The sequence below is a fragment of the Perca fluviatilis genome, chromosome 17 (assembly GCF_010015445.1).
Source record: "Perca fluviatilis chromosome 17, GENO_Pfluv_1.0, whole genome shotgun sequence".
NCBI lineage: Eukaryota > Metazoa > Chordata > Actinopteri > Perciformes > Percidae > Perca > Perca fluviatilis.
The window spans coordinates 27,167,067-27,188,626 of NC_053128.1; the positions used below are offsets into that span (position 1 = coordinate 27,167,067).

The window sequence follows — 21,560 nt, forward strand, 5'->3', positions numbered from 1 at the left end:
TATGTGTTTCTGTTTTGATATAAAACTCTAGGTCAGGATTTGCAATGGATTGCATTATATTGTTTTCAGGTTTTGTTTAATGCTTGTACATAAATGAGTATACATAGATTACCTATGTATTATTTTTGTGAGTTCAGTCAATAGGTGGCTTACTGCTCTTGACATTTTCAGTTGTAGCTATTGTTCAGCTAAGACCACCAGGCCAGCATGGTGGCCCAGTGGTTAGCACTGTGGCCTGTAAAAAAAATATTTTAATAAAATTTTTTTTTTTTTTTTTTTAATTTAAATTTTTTTCTCCTTTTTTTTTTTTTATTTTCTTTTTTCTTTTTTCTTTTTTTAAAAATTTTTATAGCAAGAAGGTTCTAAGTTTGAACACTGGTATGATCAACACTGCACATAGACGAGATTGACACTGATATGATATTTCACAACATGTATTTATGTAAAAAAAAAAAAAAAAAATACAAGAGGCTGCAATGGTTGGGTACTGTTGAGACATGAAATATGATCCAGGAAGTTCAGTTTAAATAACCGATTCAGCAGTTTGAAATACTCTGACTCTGAGAAGTTATCATAGTGACAGCCATGTTTTTATCTTTCGTTGTGAGGATTGTGTGAAAACGAATTGTTCACTTTACAAAATAATCTACCAGGAATGTGTTTTGGATTGGCCAACACAAGAAGCTAGCAGGGAAACTTGGTCAGCCAGGTTCACATTTAAGTGTACACAATGTGAAACAGTTCTTATAACTATGCAACAGTGCTCACATTTTTCCCACACTCCCCCTCACCTCCCCACAGTACTCTATCCCTGACCCCTACATGGGGTCCCACACTCTGGTTCCCCCCGCTAGGTTCAAATTTTTTGATGGAGTTTACCCAGTATAGGTGATCTGTTAAACCTGTTGCTACTTGCATTTAATAGCTTAAGTTTTTTTTTTGAAAAACTAGCTTGGAATTTAAAGATACCCTGTGGAGTTTTTGACCATTAGTAATGCTGTCAAGCAATGTTTTTACAAGTAGGTCCCCACTTTGTTTAAATCATGCATGCACACAAGGATGCGATGCGCATTCCTTCTGTCGGTTTCACGTTATTATGCTGATCAACAGTCGGCCAAGAAACTAAGAAATCGCCAACAATGACAAGGAAGAAGAAGCTAGCACAAATGGATAATAAATAATAAACATTGCACGAGTCAAGATATTTAAAAACTAGCTTTGCATATGTTTTATAAGGAAGAAAATGCATTCATCACATGTGTTAGACCTCAACCATACACACAATGTGTTTTGAATAGAAACTGAATGCAAACCCAACCTTTGTTTACAATAAAACGACACAGGATACCTTTAATTGGTCACATGCTCATAAAGCAAGGAAATGTCCAGGCAAACCCACCAACTGTTAGACAAAATATGCTGACCTTTCCCCGAATTTATGAATATGAATACAATATTGTTGTTGAGCTAATTAAAAGGGTTACATTTTATCCCATGTTTTATTACGGTAGGGTTTTTTTTTAATTATTATTATATGAAAGCACTGTTCTGTTCTCTAGATTGTGAATAGAGTAACACTGTTAGTTTTTCTTTGTGCATAAAAATACTGTAAATATACAAAACATGCAGCACAAACTGTATTCTCGTATCTTAACATCATAACCAGAAACATATATGATAGTAAGAGGACAGCAACCCAAATTGTTCTGCTTGTGATGTCAGTGTAGCCGGTGACCTCCCTATTCATGCTGCTCTATGCAAGTTTGACTTTGAACCATCTGAAGCATCATTTCTTATGTGGAACACAGAAACAGAGCAGAGCCATAATTAGAGTGAAGGCTGTCACACTGGCCTGTAGGGAGCCGGACTGAGCCACTCTGAGGGAATGCACACACAGACATACGCAGTGACTTTATACTGACAAAATGGCTTCTGATAACACTTTATAACACGCAAGTAGAAGCTGTGTTGTGTACCAGTCATGGTAGTGTTCCTCTTTTGTCTTGTTTCGCGCTCTCTTTCTTCTTGAGCCTTTGAATCCCTTCCAGGCAATGCACTTGGCAAGTGATTGGACTAATCTGCAGCATTGTGATGGTCCTCAGGTCTGACTGTGCACTTCCTCAGTTCCTTCTTTTGCTCTACTGTTCACTGTTGGTATTATAACTGACAAGAAAGATGATCTATAAGACAACCGAGCTGGTGCTTAGAAGTCAGTGTCACTGCTGAAATAATGAGTCTTTCCAGCTGTGTTTGGTTTAGTTCATTATAACTTAAAATAATATGCACACAAGAATTTGGCCAAGAATATAAAAACAAACAAGACCGTTTCAGTATTTGTCATGCTAGACATGCCAAGAAGGCAACGTAGAAGAGACATGTTGCTACTGGAGTATATTCATTTGAGTATTGGGACTAGGACTGCAACAAATGATTATTATTGATTAATCTGACAATTACTTTGTAAATTATTTGGATATTCGCTTGGTTTTAGTGTATTAAATGTTTTTTAAACCGGTTATTTTGGTAATATTTTGTTTTACAAATGACTTAAACCAATTAACTTAATTCACTGTTCCATAAATATTAGACCTTAGACCACATTATTGGCAATCTGTCTTTTAATATGATTAGCATTATCTTCTTTTTACTTGCTAATATAAGGTTAATGGCTACTTCTTTTTTTTGTTATACTTGATAAGACAAGATGAATTGTTTGAAGTTGGATTATGAAAGTAACACGTTTACCTTTCTTAATTAATCATGTGATTACAGCAAGCTCAGGCTCTGCACCTCACAGAGGCGCTCTTATCGCAGCTTTTGAGTTCTGTTATTACAGCATGCTGAACTTTGCTCTCTACTGTGGAGAATGGTCATTGAATAAAAGTAATCAATGTCTTAAAGTTGGATTATTTGTGCTCGTATTGGTTCATAAGGTTTGTTGGAATATTATTTTGTTCCAAGCCCTGACAGCTACTTCAGAGACTTTGTCTGCTCCCCACGGGCCAATATAATCAGCTGACTCTAAACTCTCTTACACACACACGCACGCAGGACTTGTCAAATTCATCACCAACTGACAAAACACCAGTTTTCATGCATGCATGAGTCTAGCTCTTCCAACCTTTCTTTTCTAAAATGGCAGTTTTATCACAGCTAAATCGAATTTACCAATATTTGAAAATATACTGTATATGGATATTGTAAATGAGGATTAAACTTCAGATCTGCATGTTTTTCAGTAGTCATTTGTGTTTGGCTGCTTATCTGCCAACCAGGAAACATGAGTCAAGGATCAAAGGTGATGAAGTTAAGGTGAGGCTGCCATCAAATGACTGAGGTAGGACTGTCTATGCAGGGAACAGCTGAGGGAAGAATGTATGCAGTAGCAGAAAAAATCAATGCAAAAGCAAAGCATTTCCATTTCAAACAGGTCCTGCTTAATACACTGACCCTCCGAACTTTTGGAGGGGAGCCAGTTTGTGAACGCTGCAAGTGCACAGCAGCATCTGCTTATGATGCAGCACCCCACTGTCTCACAACCCCCCTGCACAGGATGTGAAGTGGTAGATGCCTGTTACATGATATGAAGCATGTTGAGCTAAGGGAGCAGGGTGAGTGTTTGGGATATGGAGCACAGTCGCAGTGAGAGGGGAAAACAAAAAGTCAGCTGGTGTTAGGTGTCGTATCCCTGCAACACTGGAGGCTGTCAACGCCTGACCTGGATCACACACTGTGTGCCTTTCAGGATCCTCCCTGGATTGCTTTTTATTTGAGGACAGAGGAGGACAAGGTGCCCTCTCTGCCTGTGTGTATATGCCGCAGCTGGCTGCAGATGTGCCTGTGCAGAGGAAGTTTGGACCTAAGGAGAGCTGTTGTAGGAATACGTGTCAGGACTGCTCTGGGGTTCGCATCCTCCTGAACCCTGAAAGCCGTCGCTTCTCCTCACTGGGTCTTCAGAAGTCCCCTTTACATCTCCCTCTCTGGCATGACTCGGACACAATGTCAGATTCTAGTCTGTGGACAGTACTGTCCAACTTTAACATGCCACATTTCTTCAGTGGAGCCCGCCTGCGCCGCTCCAAGAGGTAACCTTTAACAGTTTGAAGTATTGCCGTATTTTCTTTTCTGCAATATGGTATGCTGCTTTACAGACCGGCTTCTTTGCAAATGGGCATCAGACACCAACATTTGTCTTTCCCGAGTAAAAAGCTATTTTTCCTATGAAACGAGTAACTTTAAAATGTATAGTTTTCTGGACACTGATTGGCAGGAGGGATGTTTTTCCTTGTATTTACTGTATGTCAGCATGTGGGGCAGAGATGTTTTATGAGGCCAACATGAATAAGAAGCTGGGTGTTGCCCTTAGCCTATTGTGTATTATTTGCTTTGTGAGTCGAATGGTAATTTAATGTTTGTTGTTGAAGCAAGCTCATGTTCCTTACACAGGATGTGTACTTTCCTATATGCCATCCCCATAGTCAAGAGTTGGAAAGTAGAAATGCTGATTGTTTTTTTTTTTATATTTCCATTACTTATTGGTGATGTTACAGTTTCTGTCTTCTGTCCAAAGTAGTGCTTCTGAGAAAATGTTGCATTTCGTACCATGCGATGTCATTTTTTAGAATTATCGCTGAATTAAAAACATTTCATTGGTTTATGTGATTCAGCCACTGGTTTATAGCTAAGCCACTTGATCTCAGTTTTTTGTATATGGTTTGGTGAAGCCCATATAACTGATATTATCTTTAATCCCTGTCCTGACCCATTTTATAGTGCAAAACGGCTTAACATGAAAAACTGGCTGCTTTTGGACAACTTGCATTAGAGCAAAAATATTTTTTTATTTTAAAACCGCTGTGCGATTTAGTGGATCTTGAAAACGGAAGCTTCATGCTATAAAAGCACAATCTCAGAGATCAGACATGTTTTTTCTGCTGTGTTTGTGAATAAATTGATGATTGACTGTAAATGAAATGAACTGATTATTGATTTAATACATAATCAATACATTAATACAAGTTTCATTACAGATCACCAGTGAGTCCCCTAACTGAAATGAAATCCGCCGGAATGGATGTCACCCTTTTAAGTGCTTTGCGTGTAGGCCACCTATTTTCCCGATGTCATTACAATAATGTCCTTTTTTACTCTTTCTTTTAGTTATGATCAGAATATTTTGATATAAGCTCATGATATACAACACAATTGGTATCCTAAACAAGCCACTGTAAATTCAATACACAGGTGACACATCTGTATTCTTAAAAGTCAAAATAGAAAAGAAAATGCAGTAAACTTTATTCTGTAATAAGTTATGAAAATGTTAGGAACTGCAAAATGTAAGAACTTTGCTGCAACTAATGACCATATTACCGTTAGGTACCAAGTAAAAGTAATGCACTTTACATGAAAATATAACCTCCTGACAAACAACAAAAGAGAGATTTGTCAAAGCTGAATCTAAAAATATATGTAATACTGTACATCTTAAGATGTAGATAATCAGTTTTTAGTGGCAAGGGAAAAAAGCTGCACTTCTTTTACCCAAGCAGCAAGTTTTTAAATACTATTAATAGAGCCGTGTGTGTCATATGAGTAACTTTGAATTTGTGTTTGTCAGCGAGGAGCAGCACTGCGCTTTGTCAGCTCACCTGACAGCTCTGACAAGGGAGCAAAACTCACAAAAGTGAAAAAGATTCATCATGGCTTTTTGTTGACATCGGTCAGGATCAGACATTTGAGATTTATCTGAATTTAGAGAGTTGTAAATCAAAGGCTTTTATCTATTTTTGCCTCTTCCTGTACCCAAAATAAGTAATCAAACTGAAAAAGAGAAATTGTTTTTGACAGATTGAGATTACTTTGTAATAATAAAAAGTTACAGTAAAGTAGGTCAGTGTAGAAATGCAATAAATGTAAACTTTAAGGTACTGTAAAATATTTTAACCATGATATGTGAAGTTTGAGAAGCACTTTTTATAGAGTATTTTTAGTCGTTGAATCTGTAGCTATGCTTGTGGAGATTTCATGTGTAATACAACAATGGTGTGATGAGGTTGTGGGTTTTGCATATAACCGAGACTGGTAAACCCTCCTATGGCTCTGTTCCAGGAATCTCACACATCTGCAGTATAGCTTACAACACTGGCCTACTTTCTCCCTATCATCTAAGCCCAGGGCTTCTTTATCCCTCCTTTAAAGCTTCTCTATAGCGACACGTTTTTTCCCCCTCACTCAGCCTTTCTGGCCGCATAGGTGCCTCAGCATCAAATGTGAAGAAGATGGCCTGTGTGCTATCATAACTTGTAACTGTCTTTTTTTGCAAAGTAATCAAGAAGCAGTCATTTTAATGTCTTAAAGTGGCACTCCACTCTCTAATAGGGGTTATAATGGTACAAACACTGGGATGAGGAGTGATAGAGTGAAGCAACAAGAGGATTTATTGGGCAGCATTGTGGCATTCTCTTGGCCTAATCCACAGTGAGAGGGTATAAATAGATCTCGTTAAATGTGATCCTCTTTAACTCAGCACCTGTGTACCAGATATTATTCACTCCCTCCCCATCAGGATAAATGATTCATGTCCACACTCTTGATTGCAGGGGAAACCACTTGAGTAAACAAGGATGAATTGGATTTCAGTCAAAACAGGGTTTCCCCCCTGATTAGGTGCAGCGTGGGTTAATTCTGTTGCCAGTCATTTGGCTTCATGCAAGAACCATGTTGTGTTCTTATCCTAAATCTCCTAATTTTTCTGAGAGGTTTACTTGTTCAAGGGTTTCAAGCAGGGCTGTAGTACTTGAGTCTGGACTCGAGACACTTTTCTGTTGTCTCGGACTGGAATTTGGACTCGGACTTGACTCAGCCATTGGACTCGACCAATGTTCTAATTTGGTTCAGCACTATATGCTTTTGTTGTGAAGTAACTTCCTCCTTCAAAACAAAACCATTGATGAAGCGCGCTCGTTTAGAAAACAGGTATTAGTTTAATTTAAAATCCATCTAGAACAGGCATCGAGATTGGTTACCTGGTATACACCTTGCTGTATCATATACATTAGGCTACCTCAATCATCAGGTATCAATCATTTTCATTTGGTTTCAAGTCGGATTCACCAGAGTCTCTTAAAAAGACAAACTATCTATAATCATTAGCAGATTAAATGCTCCTAAAATAATTGCCATAGATGGTGTCGTGTTTGCCTCCTTTTTGCGTGTAAGTTTCATTCACAGAAATGTTACCAAAGAGTAAAAACAAGACTTTCACACTACAAAGTTTTTATACAAAAGAATAACAAGTTCAGCAGTCTCAGTAGTTGTATTAGAGGACCTGAAAACGGTTTGAAAATATTAATAGTACAGCTCTCAACATGTCATCAGGTGGTTTTCATGAAGTTAGACGCTAAACAAAACATCTTGTAAAAGCAAAGTGGCCCATGCCTTCAGTAGGTGATGGTACAACAGGTGCAACATAGGATCATACTTGACAGTGCGCAGTGAGAGAAATTTTAGAGTAACTACTGAAATGTATAAGTTGATGTGCCGAAATATGTGAAAAATTATAACATTACAAAACTCAGTAAATTGGCACGTTATGATAATGGTAAGATTAACAGAATAATACTTTTGCATTAAATTTGCCTTAGTTACAGGGCTGCTCAATTATGAAAACAATCATAATCACACATTTTTTGATCAATATTGACATCATCACTATTATTTACCACGATTACTCGTTGACTTTTGGTAAGATGTTGCAATTATTGAACTTTAAAACAGTGAAAGTTTTTTTTAAAATCAACCGTGAAATTACCTAGAACTGTGAAATTTCCCTTAATACTTTTCCAATTTTAACTTTTTTTTTCATTCAGAACACAAGACCAAATAAGAGTTATTTGCAGAACGTAATGTGCAAAATAATCGATTATTTGGTTTTTGTGATCATAAGGAGCCTAATCTTATAATATCTATATAGAAGGTCAAATCATCTTTCTCTTTGGGTACATCACATCACATTTAACTTTTAATTCAGATATTGCTGACTTCTGCTTGAACGTAATTGCTTTCTTATATATTCAATTACAAGACATTTTCTCAGCAACTTCAAGCATCATCAAAAGTTTGTATCTTCTTCTTGTATTTATAATCATAAGTGCACTGAGCCATGGGAACCACTGATTGGCTAATAGTTCTGTACATTTGTTTGTCATCTATTTATCATCAGATTAGACAGCACTATGTGGCTAATTGCTCAGCCATTAGGCACAAGGAAGGCTTCTCCCTCTGTCTGCTGATATTTCTGGTGTCGTTAAATCCATGCATCAAATTTGTGGGAAATTGCCCATAGGTAATAAACATCAACAGGAGCACAAAAATCATCCACAAGCCTCTTGTGTATCAATGTTTTGCCCATTTGCATTTAATCTTTGTGATCAATCCTTCAACACACAGACAGGCAAGCTGCACCTGTGACTGTGTGTTGTTGTTTTTATAACCGCCCTAATACGCCATCGTATGAAATCCCCTTGTGGAACACGGCAAGATTCTTTTTAATAGAAAAAATCTATATTGTAGGGACACCTACTTCCAAAGTACATGGAGAAGGGAAAAATCTGAAGAGGTAAAACTCCAGTAACACTTGTATTCAGAACAACTTTATTGTTTGAACCTATACTGCCATCGAGAAATGATCTTGCTGTTTTCTGCCAGAGAGGTAACTCTTCATCTGAGCAAAGGTGAAACTCAAAGGTGAAAAACTATAACATTTAAACTTGGCAATAACAATACTACCTTACTACAATACTCTTATTATGGCTATGGTCATCAAAAGCTGCAGTAAAATCCAGGAACACACACACACACACACACACACACACACACACACACACACACACACACACACACACACACACACAAGCTAAATATTCAAACTGAGAGAAACTGGAGAGTAAATGTGTTTTTGTTGTATTTGTATTATGCACAGGATGGAATTATTATTGAATAACATCTTAAAAATTCTGTTGGAAATGGTTCAGTTCTGTGAGGAGGTTATGTAACATGATGTCATTGAGTCTCTGATCTTGAAGTGAATTCATGCTTTTCAGGCATTGTGTGTTTCTACTGACTGTTCTGCCTCTAATTTAAAAGTATAAACCCACGACTAATCTGGACATTGAACACCGAAGCTGCCGTTTTTTGTTAAAATAGTTCATTTTTCTCTCAAGGTTAAAAATGGGCTTAAATTTATGAGTCACATGTTGTTGATCACAGTGGTTCCTGGTGAGTCACAGTCCTGCATTAACATGATCAAAAAACATACAAAAAATCTGAATGCTGCACAGAGAACGTGCCTTTTGGTGACTGAATCAGGATGTCCTTGTCTCTTGTTTTCATGGCACTGTATGCACCAATATTTACTGTCGACCCTTGAGTCTTAGAAGCCATGTTTTTGGTATTGTAATAGAGTATGTGGTGAGAAATACATGTAATTGAGTGTTTGTATTAAGTGTATTTGGATGTGTAAAGAGGTGGTGGCCGTAGAGGGGGCTCTCTTTGCATTGCATGCAAAAATGCCTCAAAAATGTGTGTAAACAATTTATTAAATGCACTTAAGGGAAAAAAAGCCAATATTTAGCAGTCAATATTTTTTCTTTATTTAGTTTCACAGAAAAAAAAATGTTTTGCAAAACTGAAGTGATACAGTAATGTCGTTTGTCATCATAGATGTAATTTATAGTCTGAAATCGCCAGACTAAATCACAAATGCAAGTTAGGTACCAGACTAACTTGCATTTTTGATTTGGTTCATTTTCGATTTCCAATGGGCGTAATTAATGGCTGAGACCAAAATGCCTGTGGACGTGATTGGATAGACCTACAACCAATCAGAGCAACGAAACGTGACATAGCACTGAGCGACAGACAAATGTAAAACACACCACAGTGTGCAGATATGAGCTGTGATAGTGTAACGTCAATATTTACTGTGAACAGGTGTTGCCGGTTTTGCCACCAGAATTTGAAAATGGTACTTAAACAGAAAGTTTCACAGCAGCGCCAGCCATCTTGGTTGTTTTTGAAAATGCCTCAGCGGCGCTCTTCTTGACTAAGCTATGTTCATTCTCGCAGTAGTGTCACCAGCGCGATGGTGCACAAGCCAAAAATGACATGTCTCGTATTTTGCATAGAGCACAAAGACTGCAAATTGTCATAATCTGAAACCCGCCCCATAACCGGTTGTGATTGGCCCGGCCAGCATCTGGTCAGCTGGAAATCTGTCTCAACGGGGGGGTGGACCAGATGCATCTGCCAGAGCAAATAAAACATGAGCTTGCAGATTCATCTGGTTCCCAGACTATGTAATGTAGTTACTGTTGACACAAATGTGTTGAGATAATATTTATGGAAGCAAAGAAAGGCCTTAACAAGCAACAGAATTTTCTGTTGAAATTAAGACAAATTTGCCAAAGTACAAAAATAGAAATACTACAATGAGGAGCATATATATATTGTAACATCAAATAAGTACAATAATATGAACACATTGAGATGTTGCCTGCTGTCAATAAGTAACTATGCGATAAGTAATTACTTTGTCCAGTGCCCTGCTAATATTTGACTCTGTGGTTTTACAGTTGCAGAACGAGCAACAGAAAAAGCCTGATAGGAAGTGGTCAGTCTTCAGGTTTACAGCGACCTCACTCCCCTCTCTCATCTCTTACAGGTAAGTCTATGTGTGGTAACATGCATGTCTGTTAATGAATGTGTATACACTTTATACAGCAGGTTGTTTTCTCACATACCGATTAGTGCACAGAGGGTGAGCCATTAATTCACAATGTTCTCTAAGAGGAATGCAGTCCAATGTAATATAAAATACCAGAAAATGCAAGTAGAAATATAATCTTCCTGCTTTTTCCCTCTTCATAGCTTTAAACCAGCACTTATCTGGCACTCTCCTAGGATATTGTTATCATCAAATGGACAAAAGCTAAAAACAATTAAACTTAGGATGCTGAGGCTTGTCTGGCACAAAAAACAATGACCGAGAGAAAAGCTCTAAAGGGTTGTCATTAAAATAGTATTGTCAGAATCTTTGTCAGGTCAGTTCTGTGATGTTTGGGTGAGAATTAAATCGTACAGTGGCAAGTTGAAGGGCAGTGATTGTGCTGGGTGAGGAAGTGGTGGCCTGCAGGGAGGAAATGCACAGGAGCAGAGGGAGGGCAGGCCTCATTTACCACTGGGCGTTTTATTTCCTGGCATTGGTCAGCAAAGTTAGAGCCGCAACTCACAGTGTTGGGTCTGTACTTCAACCTAAAAAAAGGGGCCCAGTCTTTAATATGGACTCAGAAAGCCAAGTTTCTGCTAATGAATGTGTTCAGCACTGGGATGACCTAACACTGTGACTCAGTCGTAATATTGGTACCAAAGGTAAGAAAAAAACCTTTTAGTTCCATTTACAGAAGTCATATAACTGAGTACATATACACTGAATACTTTAATATATTTAAGAAAGTTTCTGCATAGATTTGATGATTTTCTTCCAAATTGTGTTCTTGGCTCTGTACTCTACTGTAACCAATCAAACCTTTGCTCATGATCATGAATAATTTCATAAACAGCATTAGCTTGAACCATATTTCCTGTTATTCCTCTCAGTTCTTAACAGTCAGTAGATAGTCTGTCTCTTCAGGTGCAGTCTAACTCCCAAAGGAGGAGGTAATCATCTTTAATAGGCTGTGTTTAAGATTACGGTGCAATCAAATAGGTGACATTCATCACCAACCAGGTCAGTGGCGCTATCATTGTTATGGATAATGTCTGATTAAAAAGAGGGAGTCCTGCATGGTTATTGGAGGACATGGTGACATATATAGATATTTAAAGATTTAAGTTGTAGATAACAAGTATGTTACGAAAACTAGGGCTGCACAATTAATATCTATTTTATCGAAATCGCAATATGGACTAGTGCAATATCCAAATCGCAGGGGGTCGCAATATTTGTTAAAGGCAAAATATGTGTCAAACCATTCTGAATTAAGTATCGTGGTGCTGCAGAGATGTCCCAGCCTACAAGTCCTATCCTACAGACTAAAATCTTTGTTTGGTACAGATAAAGGTTATTATAGTTTTGCATTTTTCATTAGTTTTTATTTTTATTTCATTTTGACTTTTTGTTTTCAAATTCAGTTTAGTTTTAATTAGTTTTTAATGCGGGTTTGCTAGTTTATTTTATTTTTTATTTTTTGAAAATGCTTAGTTTTAGTTTAGTTTTTATTTGTTTTAGTCTTTTTGTAATATGGGTTATTTGTTGGGGGCAAGATACAAAAAGGTCAGAAAAAAGTATTGTGTAATAATAACGCATCAAACAATTTTAGAACTATGTATTCACATGTTCAACAATAACACCAGTACATAAAATGTGCATATGATGACGAGCACAAATATGTAAACAGTCTACACAAGACGCTGCAGTCCGTGCAAAATGTGTTAGTAACGTTGTGTGCCAGGAAAAAACCTAAATAGCCAATAGACTAAAGAAGACATACATCAACAGGTGTTTTGAACTTTGGTTCGAGTAAAGTTGCAAACTTGTTGAAGTCAATCAACTCCCACAGTTGTGTAGCTAGACATCCCAGTATCAATAAGCATATTAACCCACGCTTCCTCACGCTTTTAATGTTCATGCATATTTACTAACCAGCAGCTATCAGGTCACCGGTGAAAGCCCGCCTGTAGTGTTCTCTGTCCTGCGGTTGTCTTCGTCATGCTGCCTGGCCCTGTACCCATACACCCATGCCCTGTACCGGTGTTAGCTTCTGTTTCGGGGAAAGGGGGCTTTACGTTCTCCTTGCCCTGTCACTGCTTGTTAAGGTAAGCTAGGTTAGCCTCCTTGTGCGAGCTTCTCAAATGTACTTTCAAATTCGTGGAATTTTTCCCTTTAATAAAGTGTCCACTTATTTTACCACCTTCCACTGCGAGGCACTTGCTTTCATCTGACACAGTCATAATCAAATAGGACTCTGCCGCTTTCTTCCGACTTTCGGTATCGCCATGATGCCAGGCGAGGGCATGGGTGAGGGGCACGGACATGTTGTGTTCAATTTGACGTGGAATGTCAGAATTTCTGGGTTCCCAGTCGGAAACTATCAGTCTATTGGCATAGGCTGAATAAAACAGGTCTATGTTTGGAAATGTCAACTCTGAGAGATATAACGTTATTTGCTCTGTGAAAGACATTGACAAATGAAAACTAAGGACATTTACTCGATTATTTTATTTTAGTTAGTTTTGCAAACAAACATTACAGTTTTAGTTTACTTATCGTTTTTTTTTTAATGCCTCATTTTTATTTTTATTTCAGTTAACGAAAATGTTTTTTCCCACCTAGTTTTCATTATTTCGTTCGTTTTTGTTAACGATTATAACCTTGGTACAGATCCTCACAAAAATTACACTATAATCATTTAAAAATATATAAATATATATATATTTTAAGATTATTCAATGAAAATGATTATCATTCTCTTCAATATCGTGAATATCGCAATCGCATTCAGTCAAAATAATCACAATATTTTCCCTTATATCATACAGCCCTAACGAAAACTGCGTTCTTTCATTGACATAATACAGCCAAAATATGCAACTTTTTATCCAGTTCAGATGCCAAAATCCTTGTTATGTACATGCTTTTATAATCTCCAGCATCAACTGCAAAGTGGTTCTTTTTTTTTGGCCTACCCATGATAACAAGAGGTCTTCATTGGGTCTAAAACTAAGAAGTTTGATCATATAACACCTGTCCTGATGTCTTTGCATTGGCTTCTTACTACACCATAACGTCCTTTATGTTCTCTTGATAATGATTATTTGAAGGTTCCTACAGGAGATTTAAAAGATTTTATTATCAAGCTCCTCTTTTTTTTTTTTTTTTAATAAAGTTCTGTTCTTATATTAACATTATCGCCTCTATGTTTGGGATTCTGCCTGTATGTTATTGTATTTATACATGTAAAGTCTTGTAGTATTTCTAATGTTCTATTTTAACCTGTAACGTGTGCAGAGACTCTTGTGCAATTTAAATAAACTGTTGAAGCTGTTGATCCTGCATTTTAGCAAAACTCATATCAAATACCAGCCTTTTTTTAATCTCTCTAGCACTTGAGTTTTTATAGCAACATCAGCGCAGTTTTGATAAATTTTGTGCCTTTTCCAGGTTTACAACTATCACTACATGTCTCAGAAGTTTAACCGTTTAGGATCAGTGAGAAGAGAATTAAACTACACTGTACGCTGCCATCAGGCAACACATTTGACATTCAGACACATCTTGGCATGCTGTGAGGCATTTAAAAACAAATTCGCTAAAACATACTGTTTGACAATTACTGGCAAATGGAAGGTAGGATAAGAGGTGATATTTGACATTAAGACAACAGGCTTTCTGGTTTTCTAGAAAATGTCCACAACATTGTGCATTTAGTGAATATGCTGTATGAAAATGATACTTTGGAATGAGCTCTATTTGGTTTTCCTGGTTGCTGACCTTGTTTCTAACTCACAAAACCAGAGCACTGAAGCAACTGTTCTCTAAACCTTCTTCAGTATGCTGCTTGGGCTTTAGGAAATTGTGATGGGAATTTTCTGTTACTATTTTCTGACATTGTATAGACCAAACGATTAATCAAGACAATATCTACAGACTAATAAATAATGAAAATGTTTAGTTGGAGCTCTAGATTGCAGCTCAGCTCTAAACTTTTTGGAGCACTTCTATTTATTTTTACTCAAATTAGCTGTATAGCTCCGCCATTACCTAAACAGGATAATACATGTACCCACTGAGTTTTATACAGTTATCTTTTAAGGAAGTGTTTCAGGGAAGTAAAAATGAGCAGACATCAAACATGTTTGAGATGTTGACTCTGATTCATAATAATGCAGCCATCAGTGGTTTATTGCAGTTGATCAGTCTTTGTTTTGGCTGCAAATTGAAATAATTCAATTGTTTTGCTAGCAGGTTGTTTTCCTATTTTTAAATTTGTTTTATGTTGTGTTTTTCTTGCAGGAACAAGCCCACAAGACAGTCCTAGAAATTTCTCTCCTAGTGCCTCTGCTCATTTCTCCTTTGCACGAAGGTATACACAACCATGAATATTACTTGATTTGCAGCTGAACAAATCAGCCAGTAAAGACCAGAGGGAGACTTATCAGATAAAGATTCATTCAAAATAAAAAAGAGAGTATGCTGTGCTCCGAGTTGTAGCCCTTCATCAATGTCAGCCAATAAAGGCCTTCATATTTTCTCAAAATATTCAGCTTATTTTGTATATTTCTACTTCCAAAAACAACAGTGTTATTTATTTTATACCATTTCTCAACATGATATCATGTAATTGTATTTTTATTACAATCCACAGTCATTGCTACAGAGCAGACAGGTAACTTCATGTCAGGCTTTTATTTACCTTTTTGAATTTTCATTTATCACACATGACTTCATGGTTCATTTCTCTCTCTCTCTCTCTCCCTACCTTTCATTAGTTTGTCTCATAAGAAGTCTTCAATTCCGGCATCTAGTTTCAGTTCTACATTCAGTTCTTGTTTCTCTCATTTCTGCTTTCCTGTGTCGTGTAACTAATAGAATCATTTTGAACAACAGCAAAGATTCATCTACAACCATGTTTTCATTAGGATTGTAGAAGGCAATTTACATGTTTTGAATACAAACATGGAAATTATACATATTTCATGTTTCTAAAGGCAAATCTGTCTTTGAACAGAGCACATTTTTCTCACTGGCTAGCATCGTAACTAATTGTTCATTTATTGATTCAATTCATTCTTTGCTGTTGTGTGACAGGACTGATGGTCGCCGCTGGTCGTTGGCCTCCCTTCCATCCTCTGGATATGGAACCAACACGCCCAGCTCCACCGTCTCTGTAAGCATCATGCACTCACCCAGTCTGACACAACAGGTCAGCCTAATCCATCCTCTACCAACCAAACTTTTCTTCACTTTGCCCTGGGGCACGAGCGGATAGCTTACAGGAACATCGCAGCTGTTGTGTTGTGTTAAAAAAGGTTCAGAGAAGAAAAAGGTGCTACCATAACGCTGGCTCTTCCGTGTCTGCCCTTCACAATAAAAGCCCAGCTTAAGTTCACTTAAGAGCATTTTGCTAAGAAGAAACTCAATAATAAGCCGTTTTGCCGACACTAAATATCAAAGAAAAGCCAGACACTATATTGTATTTAGTTGCTGTGAGCTGTAAATTCATTACTTCTAAACAGACGGCAGAACATAACTTAATCTCGGAGCGACCTCCGCAGCGCTGTGGCGATAGGTCTTGCAATGCAAGACCTATCGGAGCTGACCGAGCAAAGACAGCAGTCTTCATCAGACTCACCCTGGGTCGGGTTAATTAAGTGTGCTGCTAACATTGCTGTCGGCAGAATACTCGACGAGACGAGTATAGCACCGCCGTCATTAAATGCTGACTGTGGCGATATCCGAATGTATTGTTGACTAAAAGACAAACTCTTTATTTTCATTGCCTTCCACCATTTCTTAGCAGCCAAGCAATCGGCCCGTTCCAAACAGGTGCATTTTGAACGGGCACAATACTAGTTTCAGTTAAACAGAACAAAATATATCAACATAACAGAGTACTTGAAATCTAGCTATCGGTCTCTGTCCATTTGACTTGGGAAAAACTTGCCACCTCATGTTTTTTTTTTTATCCACACAAAAAAATGCCATCTATTTTTTTTCTTTTCATGTTGAATATATATGTGTTTCATTTCCAGTCATCCTGTTCATCACAGGAGAAGCTGCACCAGCTGCCCTTCCAGCCTACGCCTGATGAACTGCACTTTCTCTCCAAGCACTTCTGCACTGAGAGTATCTCCGGGGATGAATGCCGCAGAGCGACAGCCATGCGACCCCGCTCACGCAGTCTCAGGTATTTGTTTACCTCTGCAGATCATCCTCACGTAGTAATGCATGCGTTGGACATCGTTGCCACTCAGATACTGACTTTACTCCAATTTATATTTCAGCCCTGGAAGATCTCCATCATGTTTCGACCATGAGATTATCATGATGAATCACGTCTACAAGGAGCGGTTTCCTAGAGTAAGAACTCACAAATGTGTTTGCTACAGCTGCGTCTGGCCATTAATAATCTTTTGCATTGCCAAACTGACACCTTCCCTTTCTTCCTGCAGGCCACAGCTCAGATGGAGGAAAGGATTCAGGACATCATCCGCAGCAACTCTCCAGAGAGCGTCCTCCCTTTGGCAGATGGTGTGCTCGGCTTTGCCCACCACCAGATAATTGAACTGGCCCGTGACTGTCTGGAGAAGAGCCGGCTAGGACTCATCACCTCCAGCTACTTCTGCGAGCTCACTGACAAGCTGGAGAGGCTTGTTCAGGAGGTGAGAACGTCTTCTGAAATCATAGAGATGTTTTCAAAGACATTACACCAATAAAAAAGCATGAACATGTTGTGGAAACACTGTTGAAAATGTGCCGTTTTAGATCTTTACAGCAGGAGGACCTAGCCCCAGTTTTTGCTTCATGTATTAAATTACATTTGAGTCACAGAGCTAAGCATTTGATATTGGGAAAAATAACTATCCAAATTTTTTATTACCATATTTAGTCTATTGCAAGGTTTTGAACTTTACTCAGGTTGCAATATGTTTTATACTCCAGGTAGCCAGAAGTTAAATGTACTTTCTCATTAAGGAATACACAAGCAAAATAGTAATATCATTTTGTGAAAGAAAAGTTAATATATATCAATATCACTGATGCAATTTTTTTTTAATTTTGTTTCACATTGTACAAATTGAGAAAGGGCATATGTTATTACTGGCTACCATCTTTGCTTAGATTAAGTCAAAAAAAAGTGCAGAGACAGAATAATTGTATCATCCCGATGGTCTAAAGAGTCTTTCAGGATTCTAGAAATAACTTCAGAATAGTTAGTGTTGTTAAATGACCTTCTGGGTTTTCAAAGATCACTGGATAAATCAGATGTTTAGAGTTCAAACGTGACAGTCATACACGAGAGGCACAAACTGTGATACAGGAGGAACATGCTGCATTTTTCCAGTCCACAATAACATGTTAAAAACTCTCAAGATCTTGTATCTTGCTGTGTAGTCCACAGAGAGATCAGAAAGCGAGGAGGTAAACTTCATCAGAGAGCTGGTGAAGAAGATCCTCATCATCATAGCCCGACCTGCTCGACTGCTGGAATGCCTGGTATGTTTTCGTGTCACTGAACAACTTCTGAAATTTACTGTATGTTTACCCCTGTAATTATCAGTGTGCCATGGATCTTTTGTATTTAATTTTTGAATATAATTCTTATATTCTTATTACAGGTTTAGATATCTATTTTGTGAGTGCTTTTAAACAGGAAGTAGATCAGAAATTTGATATTTTATCATGTCTCTTTATACGTGTGTAACTAAAATAGCTAGTAGTCATGCCTGCCAATGTTAGAGCAGTGCAAAGGTGTATTTCTCTACCTTGAGCAGAGCTGCCACTTGATCCCTTAGACATCCTACTGTATAATTCACATAAACTATGATAATGTCATCATTCATCAAACCTTCAAACTACTCACTAAGACTTATAAAAGGCATCTGTGAGTGTGTCTAAAAAAACAAGTAAAAACCACAGAAACACCAGGTCCTGGTACAAAAACTACAGATTTGTTGTTTACCTCCTTTTAAAACATGTTTATATACTGGAGTGTGCTGCTGTGTGTGTTCAGGAGTTTGACCCAGAGGAATTTTACCACCTTTTGGAGGCCGCAGAAGGACACGCTAAAGAGGGCCAGGGCATCAAAACGGACATCCCTCGTTACATCATCAGCCAGCTGGGACTCACAAGAGATCCTCTGGAAGGTATGGGAAGTTTATGGTCCTCATCAGTGATTATACAATACAAACCACTCTGGTTAGAGCTGCTGGCACTCTCAAACAAGATGCTTAAATGGCATAACGACATAAAATGTTATTCCACCATTAATGCATTTAATTTGGCAGTTGGAAGTGAATCATAGTTATATAGTTTCTTTTCTAGGGTTTGTAAAGAAGAAAATTAATTGCACTCTTATCTTATATAACCATCCATTGAAGTGCTGAGTATTACAGTTGTCAGTGATGCTGTAAAGGAACACAAGGAAACCGTTGTGGTGAGGCTGTAAAGGAATGAAGGAACTAAAAGACAAAGATACTTTTGACTAATGTCCTGTACTGAACAGACTGTCTTTCTAATGACCCTCTGTCTCTCTAGATTCAGTAACAAACAACATTCATTATGACTAATTAGAAAGGAATGGCCTCCCCAAAGACCTTATACAGATCCACACAGGCTGGCTCATCAGCCAATCTCTCCATTCATTTCCCCCGAGTGTCTCCTGTGTTTCGTTTGCCCAGTGCCTTGTGTGCCTGAAGCGAACCTTACAAGGAAGGACAGATGTTAAATAGCAGTGGAAATGTGTTTACAGGCTCTCTGGGGACAAGACAAACACCCCCCTGTGAAACTACACACATTGACTTTGGCATGATTGCACACAAACACACAGAAAAAAAGTAAAAGATGCAAGGTGGTTTTTAATGAGCACTTGTTCTAGAGTGGTGATTTTCAAAATGGGTTTGTGTTGCCACATCTTATTTCCGCCCCATTTATTCTCAATTCAGATTATCTTGGAGTCAGCACCTCAAACCTAATGGGTTAATAAAGGCTGCTGTTTTTTGTTTTGTTAATAGGTCCTGATTTCTCACCATTTATGTAACTTTTGTTTCAAAAACTGCACTGCAGAACACGTACATGGGCCTCGCATGAAGTTATAGATTTATGATACGCTAGCAACTAGTTTTTTATATTGAAACACCCTTTTTCTTTTCCTGTAGAAATTGCTCAGCTGACCAGCTGTGACAGCGGGATTGCAGAAACACCAGAAACGGACGACTCTGTAAGCACTCGATTTGTTTTCGTTGATCTACTCCATCCATCTTTACCACCGATGTATCAGCAAAGTACAGATTTTATCTTTTTGATTTGTTTTAGTATTTGTCTCTCTTCTTGCCCTTAGTCTCACAGCCTCAGCACAGCCTTGCGGTGCCGGCGTAAACCCTGTGAATTGGACTTTGAGATGACAAAACTCATCAGCAATGGTGCCTATGGGTAAGGACATCTTATTTTATATCTGATTATCTAATCTCTGATGATAGATGGTTTGTTACAGCCCCAAGAATTTCAGTTAGAACTGACTTTTTCTCAACTTGTTTTCAGTTATCTTCCTTGCATATTGCCTCTTCCCTCTCTATTTCCACCAGACATTATGAACAATAGACAATAACACAAATTTGATCAACCCCAATTGGACAACTTGTTCTTCCAAGTGGAGTAGTTTTAACATCCGTTATTTCCCCCAGCTAACAGTGAACTTTTTATTCCACAGAGCTGTTTATCTGGTTCGGCACAAGGAAACAAAGCAGCGGTTTGCCATGAAAAAGATCAACAAGCAGAACCTGATTTTGAGGAATCAGATACAACAGGCCTTTGTGGAGAGAGACATCCTTACCTTTGCCGAGAACCCTTTTGTGGTGTCCATGTACTGCTCCTTTGAGACAAGGCGGCACCTGTGCATGGTCATGGAATATGTTGAAGGTCAGCAGCTAGGATTTTTTAGTGCATAGTGCTGCGGCTGAAAGCAATTTGAACAATGTCTCCTGTGTGTTCTCTCAATCACATCACTCCATTGATCTTTACAGGTGGAGACTGTGCAACCCTTTTGAAGAACATGGGTCCCCTGCCTGTGGATATGGCCAGGATGTACTTTGCAGAGACAGTGCTGGCTCTGGAGTATCTTCACAACTATGGCATCGTCCACAGGGACCTCAAACCAGACAAGTGAGACCTCGCAAAATTTTAGTGATGAACCCATAAAAAATTATCACCTGATCACCGCAGTACAGAGCGCTTTAGTGTCTTTCATCTCATTGTTTTCGTTTTCTGGCTCGCAAAATTACTGTTATTTTCGCTATAGTTTTGCTATAGTTTCATCTTGAGCTGTTTCCATCAAAAAAAGCTCTGAAAACCAACTGTTCTCTACCTGCTCAGCAACAAACAGCAGACAGATAGTTAGTGACTAGCTTGTGAACATAATGAAGCATTCAGTTGCCAAATATTTCCAGATATTTTCCTCAGAAGTTGGTGGATGTTAATACATCAATAATAATGATACAATAATATGACATGCATAAGAAATATAACATTAATTTGGCCAGGTTAGCTCAGTTGGTATAGCAGGTATTATAGAGAGACGCAGAAGGTCCAGGGTTCAAGTCCAACCTGTGACAATTACCTGCATGTCTTCCCCGTATCCTGCCCCTTTCATATCTAGCTGTCCTATCCATTAAAGGTGGAAATGCCCAAAAAATTATTATATATATATATATATATATATATATAAACATTAAAAAATAAGCCATTTTGCATTATTAGTTCTTTTACTTTTGGTACTTTAAGT

At 38.0% G+C, this 21,560-nt stretch overlaps 1 protein-coding gene across 16 annotated transcripts in view; it reads left to right on the forward strand.

Annotated features, from left to right (window-relative positions):
* The window catches only part of mast4 (microtubule associated serine/threonine kinase family member 4), a 101,389-nt gene that overhangs the window by 56,314 nt on the left and 23,515 nt on the right, over positions 1-21,560 (forward strand). For 8 of the 16 annotated variants that reach the window (XM_039780537.1, XM_039780535.1, XM_039780544.1 and 5 more), the window contains 13 exons: positions 10,635-10,723; positions 15,074-15,143; positions 15,426-15,446; positions 15,869-15,947; positions 16,813-16,967; positions 17,065-17,140; positions 17,233-17,442; positions 18,176-18,277; positions 18,795-18,927; positions 19,939-20,000; positions 20,121-20,212; positions 20,490-20,698; positions 20,803-20,941. In XM_039780537.1, the coding sequence (XP_039636471.1) occupies positions 10,635-10,723; positions 15,074-15,143; positions 15,426-15,446; positions 15,869-15,947; positions 16,813-16,967; positions 17,065-17,140; positions 17,233-17,442; positions 18,176-18,277; positions 18,795-18,927; positions 19,939-20,000; positions 20,121-20,212; positions 20,490-20,698; positions 20,803-20,941 (1,437 nt within the window). Of the gene's footprint in view, positions 1-3,604; positions 4,086-10,634; positions 10,724-15,073; positions 15,144-15,425; positions 15,447-15,868; positions 15,948-16,812; positions 16,968-17,064; positions 17,141-17,232; positions 17,443-18,175; positions 18,278-18,794; positions 18,928-19,938; positions 20,001-20,120; positions 20,213-20,489; positions 20,699-20,802; positions 20,942-21,560 lie in introns of those variants that run through there. The other 8 variants (XM_039780551.1, XM_039780541.1, XM_039780542.1 and 5 more) reach the window with 6 other exon arrangements.